The 14,630-nt window shown below is 45.0% G+C and overlaps 1 protein-coding gene across 3 annotated transcripts in view; it reads right to left on the bottom strand.

Moving 5' to 3' along the window:
- Nucleotides 1-14,630, bottom strand: part of LOC139581473 (slit homolog 3 protein-like) — a 517,437-nt gene that overhangs the window by 14,812 nt on the left and 487,995 nt on the right. For all 3 annotated transcript variants that reach the window (XM_071411265.1, XM_071411266.1, XM_071411267.1), the window contains one exon: nt 8,738-8,868. In XM_071411265.1, the coding sequence (XP_071267366.1) occupies nt 8,738-8,868 (131 nt within the window). The remainder of the gene's footprint in view (nt 1-8,737; nt 8,869-14,630) is intronic.

Here is a 14,630-nt window from a genome sequence, read left to right as displayed (position 1 = left end):
CAGGGGTGTCAAACTCAAATACCCAGTGGGCCAAAATGTAAAACCTGAACAAAGTCGCGGGCCAACATTGAACAAATTAACCTTTTAATATGGACCCAAACAAGTTTTGCTTTAACATTGAATATGGAACAAGCATCGCTTATTACCATACAATATATAATTTAATAGTGGAGACATGCAAAATCGAATTTCAAATGAAAAAACACATCAATGGCATTCATTTATTAAATAAATAAAATGTAAATAAAAATCGTATGCCTCTTTTCTATTTGCAGCCTTCTGATTTAAATACCAAAATAAACTTTTTCCACTGGCTAATAATTTTACAAATAAAATGATAATAAATCAATCAACCATTCAAGCCCATGCCTTGTAGCAAGAAAAAGTGCACAAAGAAAACGTTAATTATTGCACACTGATCTAATCTGATGTGCCCAAGCCAGCACTTTGTGATGTGGCTTTTTTGAACATATTCTGTTGTGAAACCAAACTTATTTTCATCTCCTCTACTTTCTGGCTCCTTTGAGTCATGTCCAGGTCCTTGTATTTGTCAATGGTGTTTCGTTTCATAGTGTCGTCTAATGTTGTACTCCTTACTTACAGCCACGTTGACTCCACAAACAAGACAAACAGGTTTGTCTTTTACATATGTAAACAGATATTCTGCCTCCCACTTGTTCAGAAAGCTCCTGTTTTCTGCCTTTCTTTTCGCCATTTTTGGGAAGGGATAGCGCGCTGACAGTTGTAGCGTCTATGTTGCTATGACTACTGTCACAGAGGAGAGGGCGTTTCTGGGTCCTGTCCTGATTGGCGCGCGAAAACAACAGCAGAGCATTATGGGATTCGTAGTATTAGCGGTGAATGCGCTGTATAATACCGGCGGGCCAGCTCTAGTAGTAATTTGGTATTGTCTCGCGGGCCAAATATAATTACCCCGCGGGCCAAATTTGGCCCGCGGGCCAGAGTTTGACACCCATGCTGTAGACCCTATTTACATTTCAAAATGTAACTACCCAGCGCTATCAATTGCATACAATGTAGACTGGTTTAAATTGATGTTTTGCAGATAACCCAAAAAGTTCCAGATTGCAGCTGTAAGCAACCTCAATTAGGTTTCCACTGGTGAACTGTTTAGTGTATGGGGTCTAAAGAATTGGGGGGGGGGGGGGGGGGGTGTTGCCTGGCTGGCTCCTCTTAGGGCTAGCTAGGTCTAACAGCAACTATCTAAACCATCTTAATGGCTGGGGCTAGCCAGGTCTAACAGCAACTATCTAAACCATCTTAATGGCTGGGGCTAGCCAGGTCTAACAGCAACTATCTAAACCATCTTAATGGCTGGGGCTAGCCAGGTCTAACAGCAACTATCTAAACCATCTTAATGGCTGGGGCTAGCCAGGTCTAACAGCAACTATCTAAACCATCTTAATGGCTGGGGCTAGCTAGGTCTAACAGCAACTATCTAAACCACCATAATGGCTGGGGCTAGCTAGGTCTAACAGCAACTATCTAAACCATCTTAATGGCTGGGGCTAGCTAGGTCTAACAGCAACTATCTAAACCATCTTAATGGCTGGGGCTAGCCAGGTCTAACAGCAACTATCTAAACCATCTTAATGGCTGGGGCTAGCCAGGTCTAACAGCAACTATCTAAACCATCTTAATGGCTGGGGCTAGCCAGGTCTAACAGCAACTATCTAAACCATCTTAATGGCTGGGGCTAGCTAGGTCTAACAGCAACTATCTAAACCATCTTAATGGCTGGGGCTAGCTAGGTCTAACAGCAACTATCTAAACCATCTTAATGGCTGGGGCTAGCCAGGTCTAACAGCAACTATCTAAACCATCTTAATGGCTGGGGCTAGCCAGGTCTAACAGCAACTATCTAAACCATCATAATGGCTGGGGCTAGCTAGGTCTAACAGCAACTATCTAAACCATCTTAATGGCTGGGGCTAGCTAGGTCTAACAGCAACTATCTAAACCATCTTAATGGCTGGGGCTAGCTAGGTCTAACAGCAACTATCTAAACCATCTTAATGGCTGGGGCTAGCTAGGTCTAACAGCAACTATCTAAACCATCTTAATGGCTGGGGCTAGCTAGGTCTAACAGCAACTATCTAAACCATCTTAATGGCGGGGGCTAGCCAGGTCTAACAGCAACTATCTAAACCATCATAATGGCTGGGGCTAGCCAGGTCTAACAGCAACTATCTAAACCATCATAATGGCTGGGGCTAGCTAGGTCTAACAGCAACTATCTAAACCATCTTAATGGCTGGGGCTAGCCAGGTCTAACAGCAACTATCTAAACCATCTTAATGGCTGGGGCTAGCCAGGTCTAACAGCAACTATCTAAACCATCTTAATGGCTGGGGCTAGCCAGGTCTAACAGCAACTATCTAAACCATCATAATGGCTGGGGCTAGCTAGGTCTAACAGCAACTATCTAAACCATCTTAATGGCTGGGGCTAGCTAGGTCTAACAGCAACTATCTAAACCATCTTAATGGCGGGGGCTAGCTAGGTCTAACAGCAACTATCTAAACCATCATAATGGCGGGGGCTAGCTAGGTCTAACAGCAACTATCTAAACCATCTTAATGGCTGGGGCTAGCTAGGTCTAACAGCAACTATCTAAACCATCTTAATGGCTGGGGCTAGCTAGGTCTAACAGCAACTATCTAAACCATCATAATGGCTGGGGCTAGCCAGGTCTAACAGCAACTATCTAAACCATCATAATGGCTGGGGCTAGCCAGGTCTAACAGCAACTATCTAAACCATCTTAATGGCTGGGGCTAGCCAGGTCTAACAGCAACTATCTAAACCATCTTAATGGCTGGGGCTAGCCAGGTCTAACAGCAACTATCTAAACCATCTTAATGGCTGGGGCTAGCCAGGTCTAACAGCAACTATCTAAACCATCATAATGGCTGGGGCTAGCTAGGTCTAACAGCAACTATCTAAACCATCATAATGGCTGGGGCTAGCTAGGTCTAACAGCAACTATCTAAACCATCTTAATGGCTGGGGCTAGCTAGGTCTAACAGCAACTATCTAAACCATCTTAATGGCTGGGGCTAGCTAGGTCTAACAGCAACTATCTAAACCATCTTAATGGCGGGGGCTAGCCAGGTCTAACAGCAACTATCTAAACCATCTTAATGGCGGGGGCAGCCAGGTGCAAATAAACACAACAGTGTTTTCAGCTATGCCCTTGAAAGCAGTTGACTCCAGCTTCCCAGAGACAGGGAGCTAAACATGGTCGAGGTACGCCGGTCTCTTTTAGGGTTCCTGTTGGTGGTGTATCCGCCAGCCAGACGTCACACTCCATTCTCCTGATCTCTGTGGAACACTTGCTGTCAATTGGCACTTTATCCACTATATCGGTAATAGGGTTCTATTTGGGACTCAGCCTCTGTCTACAGGAGCCGGAGCCACAAGCTCACTACACAGCTGAGTTACGGTCCGGTCCAGTGACTCCACTGTCTGGGTATGTCTGCATCTGTTCTGTCTGGATATGTTTTGTCTGGGTCTGTTCTGTCTGTGTCTGTCTAGATCTGTTCTGTCTGGATCTGTTCTGTCTGGGTCTGTTCTGTCTGGATCTGTCTAGATCTGTTCTGTCTGTGTCTGTCTAGATATGTTCTGTCTAGATCTGTTCTGTCTGGATCTGTTCTGTCTGGGTCTGTTCTGTCTGGGTCTGTTCCGTCTGGGTCTGTTCCGTCTGGGTCTGTTCTGTCTGGATCTGTTCTGTCTGGATCTGTTCTGTCTGTGTCTGTCTAGATCTGTTCTGTCTAGATCTGTTCTGTCTGGGTCTATCTGGATCTGTTATGTCTGGATATGTTATGTCTGGGTCTGTCTGGATCTGTTCTGTCTGGGTCTGTTCTGTCTGGATCTGTTCTGTCTGTGTCTGTCTAGATCTGTTCTGTCTGGGTCTGTTCTGTCTGTGTCTGTCTAGATATGTTCTGTCTGGATCTGTTCTGTCTGGATCTGTTCTGTCTGGGTCTGTTCTGTCTGGGTCTGTTCTGTCTGGATCTGTTCTGTCTGTGTCTGTCTAGATCTGTTCTGTCTAGATCTGTTCTGTCTGGGTCTATCTGGATCTGTTATGTCTGGATATGTTATGTCTGGGTCTGTCTGGATCTGTTCTGTCTGTCTGGATCTGTTCTGTCTGGGTCTGTCTAGATCTGTTCTGTCTTTATCTGTTCTGTCTAGATCTGTTCTGTCTTTATCTGTTCTGTCTGGATCTGTTCTGTCTGGGTCTGTCTAGATCTGTTCTGTCTTTATCTGTTCTGTCTGGATCTGTTCTGTCTGTTCTGTCTGTGTCTGTTCTGTCTGTTCTGTCTGTGTCTGTTCTGTCTGTTCTGTCTGTGTCTGTCTAGATCTGCTCGGTCTGGGTCTGTTCTGTCTGGATCTGTTCTGTCTGGGTCTGTTTTGTCTGGATCTGTTCTGTCTGGGTCTGTTTTGTCTGTTCTCAGAGACAACTGCTGGCTTTACTGTTGCAGTAGCCCTCTCTCTCTCTCTCTCTATCAATTTTAAAATGAAGGGGCTTTATTGGCATGGGAAACATTTACATTGCCAAAGCAAGTGAAATAGATAATAAACAAAAGTGAAATAAACAATAACAAATGAAAAGTTAACATTACACTCACATGTCATATTATGTCTGTATACAGCGTTGTAATGATGAGCAAATAGTTAAAGTATAAAAGGGAAAATAAATAAACATAAATATAGGTTATATTTAGAATGGTGTTTGTTCTTCACTTGTTGCCCTTTTGTTGTGGCAACAGGTCACAAATCTTGCTGCTGTGATGGCACACTGTGGAATTTCACCAAATAGATATGGGAGTTTATCAAAATTGGATTTATTTTCGAATTCTTTGTGGGTCTGTGTAATCTGAGGGAAATATGCGTCTCTAATACGGTCATACATTTGGCAGGAGGTTAGGAAGCGCAGCTCAGTTTCCACCTCGTTTTGTGGGCAGTGTGCACATAGCCTCTCTTCTCCTGAGAGCCAGGTCTGCCTACGGCGGCCTTTCTCAATAGCAGGGATATGCTCACTGAGTCTGTACATAATCAAAGATTTCCTTAATTTTAGATCAATCACAGTGGGCAGGTATTCTGCCACTGTGTGCTCTCTGTTTAGGACCAAATAGCATTCCAGTTTGCTCAGGTTTTTTGTTAATTCTTTCCAATGTGTCAAGTAATTATCTTTTAGTTCTCTCATCATTTGGTTGGGTCTAATTGTGTCGCTGTCCTGGGGCTCTGTGGAGTCTGTTTGTTTGTGAACAGAGCCCCAGGACCAGCTTGCTTAGGGGGCTCTTCTCCAGGTTCATCTCTCTGTAGGTGATGGCTTTGTTATGGAAGGTTTGGGAATCGATTCCTTTTAGGTGGTTGTAGAATTTAACGGCTCTTTTCTGGATTTGGATCATTATTGGGGATCGGCCTAATTCTGCTCTGCATACATTATTTGGTGTTTTACCTTGTACACTGAGGATATTTTGGCATAATTTTGCATGCAGTCTCAATTTGGTGTTTGTCCCATTTTGTGAATTCTTGGTTGGTGAGTGGACCCCAGACCTCACAACCATGAAGGGCAATGGGTTCTATAACTGATTCACTTATTTTTAGCCAGATCCTAATTGGTATGTCAAATGTTATGTTCCTTTTGTGGCATAGAAGGCCCTCCTTGCCTTGTCTCTCAGATCGTTCACAGCTTTGTGGAAGTTACCTGTGGCGCTGATGTTAAGGTCGAGGTATGTATAGTTTGTTTGTGTGCTCTAGGGCAACAGTGTCTAGATGGAATTTGTATTTGTGGTCGTGGCAACTGGACCTTTTTTGTAACACCATTATTTTTGTCTTACTGAGATGTACTGTCAGGGCCTAGGTCTGACAGAATCTGTGCTGAAGATCTAGGTGCTGCTGTAGGCCCTCCTTGCTTGGGGACAGAAGCACCAGATCATTAGCAAATAGTAGACAAAAAGTAGACAAAAACTTCAGATTCTTGTAGGGTGAGGCCGGGTGCTGCAGACTCTTCTAGTGCCCTCACCAATTCGTTGATATATATGTTGAAGAGGGTGGGGCTTAAGCTGCATCTCTGTCTCAGCCCATGACCCGTGGAAATAAATGTGTGTTTTTTTACAATTTAAACTTGTGGTTTGTGTACATGGATTTTATAATGTTGTATGTTTTAAATTTAGCCAATTGGAAATTGTGGTCTGTATATTTGATCATTTCATTGAGGATACCATCAACCACACAGGCCTTTTTGGGTTGGAGGGATTGTATTTTGTCCTGTAGTTGATTCAATGTGATTGAAGAATCCAGCGGGTTCTGGTAGTCTTTAATAGTTGATTCTGAGATTTGTATTTGATCATGTATATGTTTTTGCTGTTTATTCTTTGTTATAGAGCCAAAAAGATTGGAGAAGTGGTTTATCCATACATCTCCTTTGGATAGATAACTCTTCGTGTTGTTGTTTGTTTAGAGTTTTCCAATTTTCTATGGATTCTTCAATTACATTGAGCTGATTTCTGACGTGCTGTTCCTTCTTTTTCCATAGTGTATTTCTACCAGTCTCTCTCTCTCTCTCTCTCTCTCTCTACCAGTCTCTCTCTCTACCAGTCTCTCTCTCTCTACCAGTCTCTCTCTCTCTACCAGTCTCTCTCTCTCTACCAGTCTCTCTCTCTCTACCAGTCTCTCTCTCTACCAGTCTCTCTCTCTACCATTCTCTCTCTCTACCATTCCCTCTCTCTACCAGTCTCTCTCTCTACCAGTCTCTCTCTCTCTCTCTACCATTCTCTCTCTCTACCAGTCTGTCTCAGTCTCTACCAGTAGCCCACTTTGTTCACAAGCTGCATGTCCTCTTCTCTCTTCACCTCTCCACTGTGACTCAGCTTCACTCAGCTCTAACGTGGCATTCGGCTCACAAAGAGACGTCTTGTGCTGACGCTGAGTGGAACAGAGAAAAGCGACAGAGAAGAGAGAGAGACACTTTGACCCCTCTATAGGCTCTTCTCCATTGCTCTAAATCACAGTGACATGGCAGGCAATGACTACTTTCTGAAGGGTACCTACCAATAAAAATAGTGTAGGCGTGGCAGTGGATGGCTGAACCTAGAAAGAGTGGGAGGGAATTGGGTAACGATTGAAACGCTCTCGTTCAATCTTCTGTGATGTTTCTATGCTCCCCATCAAACCCTCTCTAACTCCTCCTGTAACACTCTCGGTCAATCTTCTGTGATGTTTCTATGCCCCTTCCCCTTTTCCTCTCCCTCCATCTCCTGAATAATGTCAGACGAGTTCCCTTAAACTAATAGAGGGATTACTGTGGCATTTGGTAAAGGGCAGGACATGAACACAGTGAGGACCCAGGCATTCATCTGATAGTAATGAGTCCTGTACCCTGCTACCTCCTCCTCTCCCTCCCTCTTCTCTCCAGATTAGGTCTGGACAGATGAGTGGTTCACCCCTCACCTTTCCATCACTTGACCAGACTACCCTCATCCACTCTCACTTCTCCTTCCTGTTTTTCTCACCGCTCTCTCCTCTCCCCTCTCACCAGCAGCCCTTCATTCCCACGTGAACTCCTCTCCTCCTCCATCCTCCACCTCTTCTCATCTTCTCCTAGCTGTGCTCTCTCCTGTTTCCTCTCTCCTGTCTACCTTCCCCTGTCTCCTCCCTCCTCTTTTCTGTCTCCTCTATCTCCTCTCTCCCATCTCCTGTCTTCATTCTCCTGTCTCCTTTCTATCTCCCGCCCTGCTCCCACCCCGCTCGCGGCCCCTCCTGCCCCACTCCCGCCCTGCTCCCACCCTGCTCCCGGCCCCTCCTGCCCCACTCCCGCCCTGCTCCCACCCCGCTCCCGGCCCCTCCTGCCCTACTCCCGCCCTGCTCCCGCCGCATCTTTACTACACAGAGGGCTGAGGAATGCAGCGACCGCAGCCACCACCACGACTCTCTCTCCCTCTCTACCTCCACGAAGCTCAACTTATAGATTGGGCTTCCCCTGACAGTCCGTCCACATCTGCACCTCACTGGGCGGGAGCAGTGTAAAATTGAGGCCCTGGCTCGGAGTGAGACCTGCTGCTCTGGTTCCACACGGTTAATGGTAATGCTGACTATCACAGGGAGACCTCAGGAATGCCCTGGGAGATGTGTACTCTGGGTTGTGCCAGGCCTCTGGGGTGGCACATGTCACACTAATAGGAGCAGACGGGTAATTCCCCTCCTCACTTTCCCATCCCGTCTCCTCACACGCACCCCGCTACCCGCAAAACATCCTCTGCTCCCCAAAGACAATGGTTGCGGCGCTGCCAAAGCCGCAGAACGTTACGTCACTCCGGGGAAAACAAGGGACTACTGAGGGGGAGAGTCTGGAGATGCAGAACAAAATGAGGAAGCCATGACGCATCAGACAGACTTGGGCTGGGAGACAGGCCTTGCGCTGGGGTTGGAGCTGGGGATGGAGCTAAGGCTGGGGCTGGTTATGGGGCTGAGGGAGGATCAGGTGAATATAATTTCAAATCACCTTCCCTCCCCTGCTCTGTTATGGCTGACTGGCTCAAATTACAGCCACTCTCCTTCCCCATTCTCACAAGTCCCAAGGAGTGCTATGGCTGATATAACCCCTAATGCAACACTAACTAGCTTCCCAGAGTTCCCACTGATGACCCCTCCACTGTTTTCTCACCTCCATTACTCTATTATAATGATGTTTAATCTGTGTGTGTGTGCTGACCTGTAGACAGTGGTCAGCGGGTAGTTAGCGATGTCGTAGATGATGCGTATGTGTCCCTGGTACAGCTCCAGGGCTAGAGGATCATGGTCCTCCTTGTAGAGCAGGATACCATTGTCCTTATCTGTAGCCACCTGGAGAGACAGATGAGAGGGAGAGAAAGAGAGAGAGAGAGAGAGGCAGTAATGTAGACAAATAGCTCCATACTTTTTATAACTTTCTGGTTAAGAGTGAGATTACACTATTAAATTAGCAACAAATATATAGGTAATCAAATTGTACAACTGAAGATCAACACAGGAGGAAAAGATTGACAGAGTGTGAGTTAAATGACCAATCTTAATCATGCTAGCTAAATTCAAATTTGCTAGCTCACTAGCTAGCTCCAACTGTTTACTTGTGGTAACCATAGCAACATGGCCACTGAGGCATTGCTAGCAGCAGCAGCAGAGACTGTGAGACTCCCCCCCCTCCCCCCTTTTTTGAATTTCCAGCAGAAATCAAATCTGAGAAGGGAAGAATCAATTTTAAACACAGAACCCAGAGGGAGAACCCAGAAGGAGAACCCGGAAACTTTGTTTGCTGACTGCTCACACAACAGGACTGTTACAAACCTGTTATTTTACACTAATGTGACCAGATTTCTGAAATGAAAACCGGGGACATTTCCAGTTCGGCGGTCAATATATAATTAAAATATCCAATGTTATTATCTATGAAATAAAAATGGGGGACAATTCCGGTTTCATGTATTTAGTCTAACAGACACACTGTGATAGAGAACACAACTATATTACAGAAACATTACAGACAAGACAGAACTGTCCGATCTGAACAGCCATTCAGTGGTCCTGCTAGTCTGGGTAGAATAACAGCAGAAGAGAACATGAGCAAAATAGAAAAAAAACAGAGACAATAGTCGATGTGAAATACTTAACATAATAAAGAAATAAGACGATGATGAGATTGGTAACTACATAATATACTTATACCAACCTAATCTGTATATTTCTCAGAAGAATGCATCTTATTCAGGATTGCTCTGTCTTTGGCCAGTTTCTCGATGAACTCCTGGCAGGGGAGGTTGAAGTTTGTCTTCACAATAAGCATGGCCTTGATGGTAGGAACAGTGAACATATTCCTTGCTGCTGTCCATATATCATTCATTTAGGAGAACACTCTCTCGACTGGTGCATAACTTCCAGGTAAGCACATGACAACAGACGCTAATCTAGCCAGGCTAGTGTGTGAGATGTCGTTCTCTTTGAAGTGGATAACCACCGTGCTCCATCTCTGACTATTGTCTCAGATGTTTTCCATTCTTCAAGTGATCCCCCCCTTTAGGAACTCTTGCAGGCCAGTAACCTCGTCAAACAATGCAAATTCATTGATGGTCACATTGGGGCATTTTTCCTGCAGTGTGGCTGCTGACTTCTGGATCTCTTCACACTGAGGTTGCCTTTTTAAAAGGAGACCATGTAAATCTTTTAGATGATCTGTTTGCTTCCCCATGCTTGCAAGTAGTTCACAGCCGTAGTGAAGACTGATTGGGATGTTTTGAGAAAGCTCTCTTTAGACATTTCTCCATTTTCCTCTTGCTCTCTCAGAAGTCCTCTGACAAAAACTGGAATGAAGTTGTCATCACGTCTTGCAGTCAATTTTTCCTCAATATTTCTCAGAATTGCAGCTGACTCCACAGCACAGCGGTCCTGGCCTCCAAGCATCTTGATCGTGTCACTGAATACGGTCAGGTTTCCATGGACAAAGGCCAGCCAAAGTTCAGTCAGTGGCTCTTCGAACATTGTTCGCAGGACAACAGGGCATTTGTCTTCAGAAAGAAAAAAGGATTTCAATAGCACATACATTTTCAGCACTCTTTCTAGAGCAGGGAGCTTGGATATCCAGCGAACATTGCTGTGTCCTAAAATGTTATGGTACTCCTGGCCAACAAACTCACAAAAGCTCTTCAGTCTTTCTACTCTTGACGGTGAAAATATTAAAATATCCAAATATCTTTGTGAGCAGGTACTCAACATCAAGGGGAATAACATCCAAAGCTGTTCTGTCCGTGTTTTGAATGATGTGGGAAGGACAACCTAAGCCAATCACCTCCTGCTGCAGAGGATTTTTAACTTTGGTATGGACATTGACGCTCCCCAGCCTATTCAGTCCTCCAAAGTTGGTATTTGTGTTGTCGGCAGAGAATGCCACGACTTTCTTTTCCAGGTAAAATTTTGTGATGACCACCAGGACCTCAGCTGCAATTTCCTCTACTGTTTCTCCTTTCAATTCAACAAAATCAAACAGTTTTGTTTCCACAGATGTGCTGCCATCATATATCTTACAATATCTGACTACTATTGGCAGCAACTTTACATGTCCATGATTGGACACATCAATGGACAGGGACACGCATTCAACCTGTTCTAGGTCCTGTGTTACCAAAGTAGTTGCCCATGGTGCTAACACGTTACTCACTGTGGCGTCACATTTTGTCCTAGCACATGTAAACTTTGGCTCATAAAGCTTCCGTGTCAGTTGTGCTGTGCAGTCCATAGATCTGTAAATATGATTGTGTCGCATGTGGTATTGTCATGACGTGGCCCTCTTTGGGTATAGCGTGCCTTCCCCCTCTCTCTCTCGCCTACACCCAGGCTGCTGTTATCTCAGGTCGTAAATTCCTGGAGGAGACTCTCTTCCTCATGGCCAGACAGTATAGAGAGAGAAAAGGTTTCACAGGAGAACAAAGGAACCTCTTCTCCAGCATAGAACTTGAGGACTGAACAATGAACATGTTTTGGAGAAGGTGTACAAGGTCGGGGAAGAATCCAGCTACGACCGGTCCATTTCGTTTAACTTCTTATGGCTGGGGGCAGTATTGAGTAGCTTGGATGAATAAGGTGCCCAGAGTAAACTGCCTGCTACTCAGTCCAAGAAGCTAAGATATGCATATTATTAGTAGATTTGGATAGAAAACACCCTGAAGTTTCTAAAACTGTTTGAATGATGTCTGTGAGTATAACAGAACTCATATGGCAGGCAAAAACCTGAGAAAAAATCCAACCAGGAAGTGGGAAATCTGAGGTTTGTAGGTTTGCCTATCCAATATGGGGTCATATTGCACTTCCTAAGGCTTCCACTAGATGTCAACAGTCTTTAGAAATTGTTTCAGGCTTGTATTCTGAAAAATGAGGATGTAAGAGCAGTCTGAATGAGTGGACCCTAAAGTGTCACAGAGCTTTTTCATGCGCGAGACCGAGAGAGTGCCTTTCTTGTTTACCTTTTATATTGACGACGTTATTGTCCGGTTGAAATATTATCGATTATTTAGGCTAAAAACAACCTGAGGATTGAATATTAACATCGTTTGACATGTTTCTATGAACTTTACGGATACAATTTGGATTTTTTGTCTGACTGTTTTGACTACGTTTGAGCCTGTGGATTACTGAAGAAAACGCGCGAACAAAACTGAGGTGTTTGAATATAAAGAGACTTTGTCGAACAAAAGGAACATTTATTGAGTAAATGAATGTCTGCTGAGTGCAACCATATGAAGATCATCAAAGGTAAGGGATTAATTTTATCTCTATTTCTGACTTGTGTAACTCTTCTACATGGCTGGTTACTGTTTGTAATGATTTGTCTAGTGGGCTATGTTCTCAAATAATCATAAGGTATGCTTTCACGGTAAAGCATTTTTAAAATCTGACACCGTGGTTGGATTCACAAGAAGTTAATCTTTAAACCTATGTAAAATATGTTTTGTTTTCTGAATTTTTATCCAAATTGTATCCGTAAAGTTCATAGAAACATGTCAAACGATGTTAATATTCAATCCTCAGGTTGAATATTAACATTGTTCCCAGAGAACAGCACTGCCACCCCTAACAACCCCACTGACCCCCCCCCCCCCCCCCCCCCTTCATACCGACCACCCTTTACCCACACCCCAGTCAACAAGGAGGCTCACATGTGGACACCTACTACAGAGCGAAGCCCCCCCCCCCCCTGAAATACACCCACATACCCCTCCTTGTAAACAGGCCCTGTGCACCCAAGCCCCACACCGTAAACCCACTACTCTGGTAAAACCCACTGAGGTGGCCATCCTCATTGACTCAAATGGGAAATTCATCCAAGAGGATAAACTCTTCCCCCACCACAAGGTGTTCAAAATATGGTGCCCAAAAACACAGGATGCACTCCACATCCTGTTCCAGCCTGACTTTGGCACACCAGGCCACATTATTATTCACTACAGCACCAACAACCTGCGAGAGGAGCAGGAGAGAGTAGGCAGCCTGGTCAACAGAGTAGAGGAGAGGGCCTCTGAGTGGTTCCCCAACTCCCACATTACCATCTCCACTCTGCTGCCCTGCACAGACTGTCATCCTGTACCATTCAGAAAGTCAATATTTTTTTATTTATTTAACCTTTATTTAACTACGCAAGTCAGTTAAGCACAAATTCTTATTTACAATGACGGTCTACCCCGGCCAAACCCAGACGACGCTGTGCCAATTGTGCGCCGCGCTATGGGACTCCCAATCACGGCCGGATGAGATACAGCCTGGATTCGAACCAGGTACTGTAGTGACACCTCGCACTGAGATGCAGTGCCTTAGACCGCTGCGCCTCTCGGGAGCCCTCAATGCTGACATCACCAGAGGGTGTGGCCTATTCAGGAACGTGCATGTTGCTCACCAACAAACACTCACCCCAGAGCATCTGCACGACCACTCCCACCTGAGGAAGCAGACAGTAGGGATTTTTGCCAAGTCTCTAAAGGACGTGACACTTCGTAGACAAACACCCCATGCCGCACTGGACAGAGGACCACCCAGAGACCCCTACCAGACCGCTGCACCACCAAGGAGCCCCAGGCCCCCTCAATACCCGACCAGACCAGCACACCCCACAGGCCCCACCCACCACCAGAGCATCACCCCTTCCATCGGCGCAGCCAGACTGGACCGGGCCCAGCCTACTATCCCACACCAGACCACCACCTCTACCAGACCAGAGAGGCAGCCCCCCAGCCCAGACCTGGCCCCCCTCCACTCCATAGGGCCCAACAGCAGGTCCAGCGCAGCTACGCAGAGGCCCTCAGACAACAGGAAAACTCTGTAGGACTGAGTGAAATTAAACAGCTCCTCCAATACATCTGCACTAAACTGCACTAAATGCACACACACACACAAAAATGGCTATTGTACTAAAAGTTTACTTGTTCAATGAATAGGAAGGAGGAAAACAGAAAAAGAGAACTCATGTTTGCTGTTATCCTGTTCATCTCACTCTGAACAACTTAGTAGTTAGTAATTACTGTATTTCTGACTGTGCTGTTCATCTCACTCAGAACAATTTAGTAGTTAGTAGTTACTGTATTTCTGACTGTGTTATTCATCTCACTCTTAACAATTTAGTAGTTAGTAGTTACTGTATTTCTGACTGTGCTGTTTATCTCACTCTTACCAACTTAGTAGTTAGTAGTTATTGTATTTCTGACTGTTACTGTTATTGTTATTGTCATTATACTAACTGATAGTGACATGAAATCGCTATCAGTTAGCATGCTATCAGTTAGCATGTGGAACTCATCGACCTTTGGACTGAAGAGTTTAGCACTTAAAGATGTTGATGTCATCATTCTGCAGGAGACATGGTGTAAGGCAGACATTGTCAATCACTGTCCCACAAGCTACAGAGGGGAAATTGTGCTGTCACAGAAACACAGCTCAACAGAGGCAGAGACTCTGGAGGATTGATAATTTGGTACAAATCCGAACTACAAAATCAAATTGATCCCATAAAAATGGTAAATATCACATTTGGTTCAAACTGACAGAAACATATGTGTTCCTTTGCGCAATATATATCCCCCCCAGAATCC

The sequence above is a fragment of the Salvelinus alpinus genome, chromosome 7 (genome assembly GCF_045679555.1).
Source record: "Salvelinus alpinus chromosome 7, SLU_Salpinus.1, whole genome shotgun sequence".
Classification (NCBI taxonomy): Eukaryota; Metazoa; Chordata; class Actinopteri; order Salmoniformes; family Salmonidae; genus Salvelinus; species Salvelinus alpinus.
This window is presented reverse-complemented; position numbering and strand designations above follow the sequence as displayed.